The sequence below is a fragment of the Amborella trichopoda genome, chromosome 8 (assembly GCF_054954075.1).
Source record: "Amborella trichopoda isolate Santa Cruz 75 chromosome 8, AtrichopodaSantaCruz75HAP2 v2.0, whole genome shotgun sequence".
Lineage (NCBI taxonomy): Eukaryota > Viridiplantae > Streptophyta > Magnoliopsida > Amborellales > Amborellaceae > Amborella > Amborella trichopoda.
This window is the reverse complement of record NC_142343.1, coordinates 35,038,622-35,042,174: the sequence shown is the minus strand read 5'-3', so window position 1 is coordinate 35,042,174 and position 3,553 is coordinate 35,038,622. Positions and strand designations below refer to the sequence as shown.

General features: G+C 38.5%; 1 protein-coding gene across 1 annotated transcript; it reads left to right on the top strand.

Moving 5' to 3' along the window:
* The first annotated feature begins 369 nt into the window (after positions 1–369).
* Positions 370–2,193, top strand: LOC18423484 (SGNH hydrolase-type esterase superfamily protein). Its single transcript, XM_006828085.3, has 3 exons — positions 370–1,091; positions 1,271–1,544; positions 1,743–2,193. Exons 1-3 carry the CDS (start codon positions 468–470, stop codon positions 1,928–1,930), a joined length of 1,086 nt encoding a protein of 361 aa, XP_006828148.3. The 5' UTR covers positions 370–467; the 3' UTR covers positions 1,931–2,193.
* Positions 2,194–3,553: the final 1,360 nt, after the last annotated feature.

The following is a 3,553-nucleotide window of genomic DNA, read 5'->3' as shown; positions in this document are numbered from 1 at the left end:
TTTTTTATTTTTTAACACTTTTTTTGGCTATGGATTGGCCAGACTCTCACCGGTGATGAACATAAAACAAGTTTTACCATCTTGATCCAAATAACACACGGGCACAAGCACTCACTCACTCGTAGGTCATCCCCAGAAAAGATTGGGGGCATTTTAGGTATCCTTTCTTAATAACAACTATTTTAGACGACGTGGGCTAATTTTTTTTAAAAAAATCAACATAAAGATCACTTCGTCCAAAGCCTATCTAAAATTCAAAACAACAAAATCATCAAGTTGGTTTGCAAACAAACCAATTAGATCATCCCAAATCACATTAAAACAAACAATCTTTATCCATTAAAAGAAGAATGATAATCCCTAATTAACATCCCATCTATGAACCGCTACATAAATTACTCAATTGAAAACGCATTGAGAGCAACAAAAGACCCTAAGTTCCACCTTAAAAGCATAGTGCACCCACCATGGCTAGAAAACAAGCCCAATTGGGCCTTTTCCCAGCCATTTTCCTAGCCATTTTAATGTTTGAATGCATGGTGGTGGCAGCAAGCCCTAGCCAAAATATCTCAGCTCTACTTGTATTTGGTGACTCTACAGTGGACCCTGGAAACAATGACTACATATCGACCTTCTTCAAGAGCAACCACGTACCATATGGTCGCGATTTTCCGGACCATACAGCGACCGGAAGGTTCTCAAATGGAAAATTGGTCACTGACTTCTTGGCCTCGGCCCTAGGACTGGAGCCCTTGGTCCGGCCCTACTTGGACCCAGGTCTAACTGACTCAAATCTAGAGTCAGGTGTGAGTTTTGCCTCTGCGGGGTCGGGGCTTGATAATGGTACTTCTAGTATTTCTTCCTCGATTCCGATGTTGAAGCAACTTGCTTACTTCGAAGAGTACTTGGGGAGGCTACAAAAGGTAGCTGGAAATCGGACGCAGGACATCATTTCGAATGCAGTGTTTGTGATCAGTGTTGGCTCTAATGACTACATATGGACTGTGTATGGAGTGAGTGGGAACGACTCCAAGGGAAACTTGCCTGACTACCAAAATCTTTTGCTTGGAAATCTCAGGTCTTCTATCCAGGTTGCTCTTTAATGTCCTGTTCTTTTTCTTTTCTCTTTTTTTATGTAAAGCTGGGATTCGAACCTCTGATTTTTAGAACTTATGAATAACTGTTTTTTTTTAACCTATGAATAACTGCTTTTTTTTTCTGAACCTATGAATAACTGAATTTATATATTTTTTCCTTTGGACTTCATTAGAGGCTCCATGAAGCAGGTGGTCGAAAGTTTACGGTAGCAGGCCTTCCTCCTATAGGGTGCATACCCTTACAAATGACGCTTGCGATCCTTCAAAAACCAGTGGAGCTTGTTGAGAGAAAATGCATAGAGACACAAAATGAAGATGCAAAGGCCTACAATTCTAAGCTTCAAGCCATGTTAGCAAGTCTGCAAACTGAGCTACTTGAAAGCAAAGTTGCCTATGTGGACTTGTATAGTCTCCTTATGGACATGCTTACTAATCCTCACAACTATGGTAATTCACAGAACTAGTCTTTTGTATTGTTCATCCCTTTAAGATTAGGTTTAAGAACATTGAAATAAATTAATTGAAGAAATAGGGTAAGGAACTGTTAGACATGGGAATACATAGGACTGGCCTATGTTACTCCTTACTCCTTACTATATCCCTTCAAGTTTATTAATTTTTATTATTGTATGTGTTGTGTGGTAGGTTTCGAAGTAACTTCAAGGGGGTGCTGTGGCACTGGTTTGATGGAGGCCGGTCCGCTGTGCATCGGTGTGGTGGCTTGCCAGGACGCCTCCAAGTTTTTATTTTGGGACGCCATTCACCCCACCGAGGCCGCTTACAAAGCCATTGCAGATCACGTGCTCCAATCTGTGCTCCCACTCATTCTTTGAAAGAAATTCTCTCAACTTCATGTGTTCTGAGTTTCGAAGCATTCTCTTCATTACTAAGTTGTGATATGCAGCAATTGGCACTTGATTTTTGGTCAGAGAATCAATCCTGGCCACCCTCATTTCCGTCTTATCAAACCCTAGTAGCTCTAAAATCTATTGCCACTATTAATTATGAAATTTATAGCTTGAAAAATGGTGCAAATCTTGCAGATGTGCCGTAATATACAAACTTGTTTTTTTTAAAAGTTGAGAATAATTTGAAATCTTGTCTTTTTTGAGGCTGAGAATAATTTGAAGGGTTCTCGACAGCAGAATTATAATTTTTAGTGAAATTTGAGATGTGGTTGATTTTTAGTGAAATTTGAGATGTGGTTAATTTTTAGTGAAATTTGAGATGTGGTTTTACTTTTCTTTACAATATCTGGGCAATTTAGCCCAAGATAAATCTTGGTATTACCAAGAGTTATTTTAAACTAGTATTTTCAAAACCAAAATGTTCTAAAAAATTGTTTTTGTTTCATTTTAGAGAACCTTTTGTCCCACATTGAAGAATTTGAAAGAGGGTGGGGCTTGCGGTTCGTTTAATCTTTATTTGAAAAATATATTATGTACATTAATTTCTTCAGCATGGGGGGAAATTTGTCTTAAGAAAATGTCATTTGTCATGCTTACAAACAACAACAAGTTCTATTTCAACCAATTCACCACTTAAATTGGTGTTGGTGGATTAATTTACTAATTGTTCTTGCCCTAAGTTGGGGCTGACAAATGAACCGGCCTAAGGTGGGCCAAGTTCAATCCTGTAAACTCTTAATGGTATAAGATGGCAAGTTCAATCCTCTAAATTATTAATGATATAAGTTAGGATTGAATGAGTAGGGCAAGACTGTAGCCGAGTCCAATCCGAACTTTATTATTAGGCTTGGACCCAAAAATTTCAAACCAAACTAACCCCAATGCTAGCTTGTTTCTAGGCTGCTTAAGACCTGAAATGGGCCCAACTTGGAGCCCACTAGTTGTCCCAGCCTGATTAGCAGCCTACACTTTAAATAAGGTTACCAGGACTTCATAAACCCAGCTAGACCCGACCCTTGTCCACGGGCCTTAAAGAAATGCCTAGCCTGCCAGAATTGGCAGCCCTAATGAAATTTTAGAGAGAGCATTCGTATATGGCTAAAACAAGAAGGGGTCCGATATGATGTATCCTATTCAGGAAAATGGACCATCCTTCCCAGCCTTAGGGTAAATCCGCACCTAGAATTAATTTTAGGACCTCAAAGTTTAGGGATATATCATCTTCAACTCATAAAACACATTCTTAATTGCAAACTCTATGCACCTAAAATAATAATGTGTCAAGATAGAATATGGACCATCAAATTTTTAAATGGTGAGATCTAAGCATTAAAAAACTCAAATTTTAAACTTTTCTTTTGAGAATAATGAACTAGTGATTCTATGGTGATTCCCAAAATTTGAGATTGAAAAAAGCCTCCCAAGTAGGTCCTCTGACCGAGGAAGTAGAAATAAATTATGCTCGTAAGGCAGCATAGTATGTGTGCTACTTAGTTAAATGATAATTGTATAACAATGTGCGACCTCCAATGGGTGTTATATATTTTG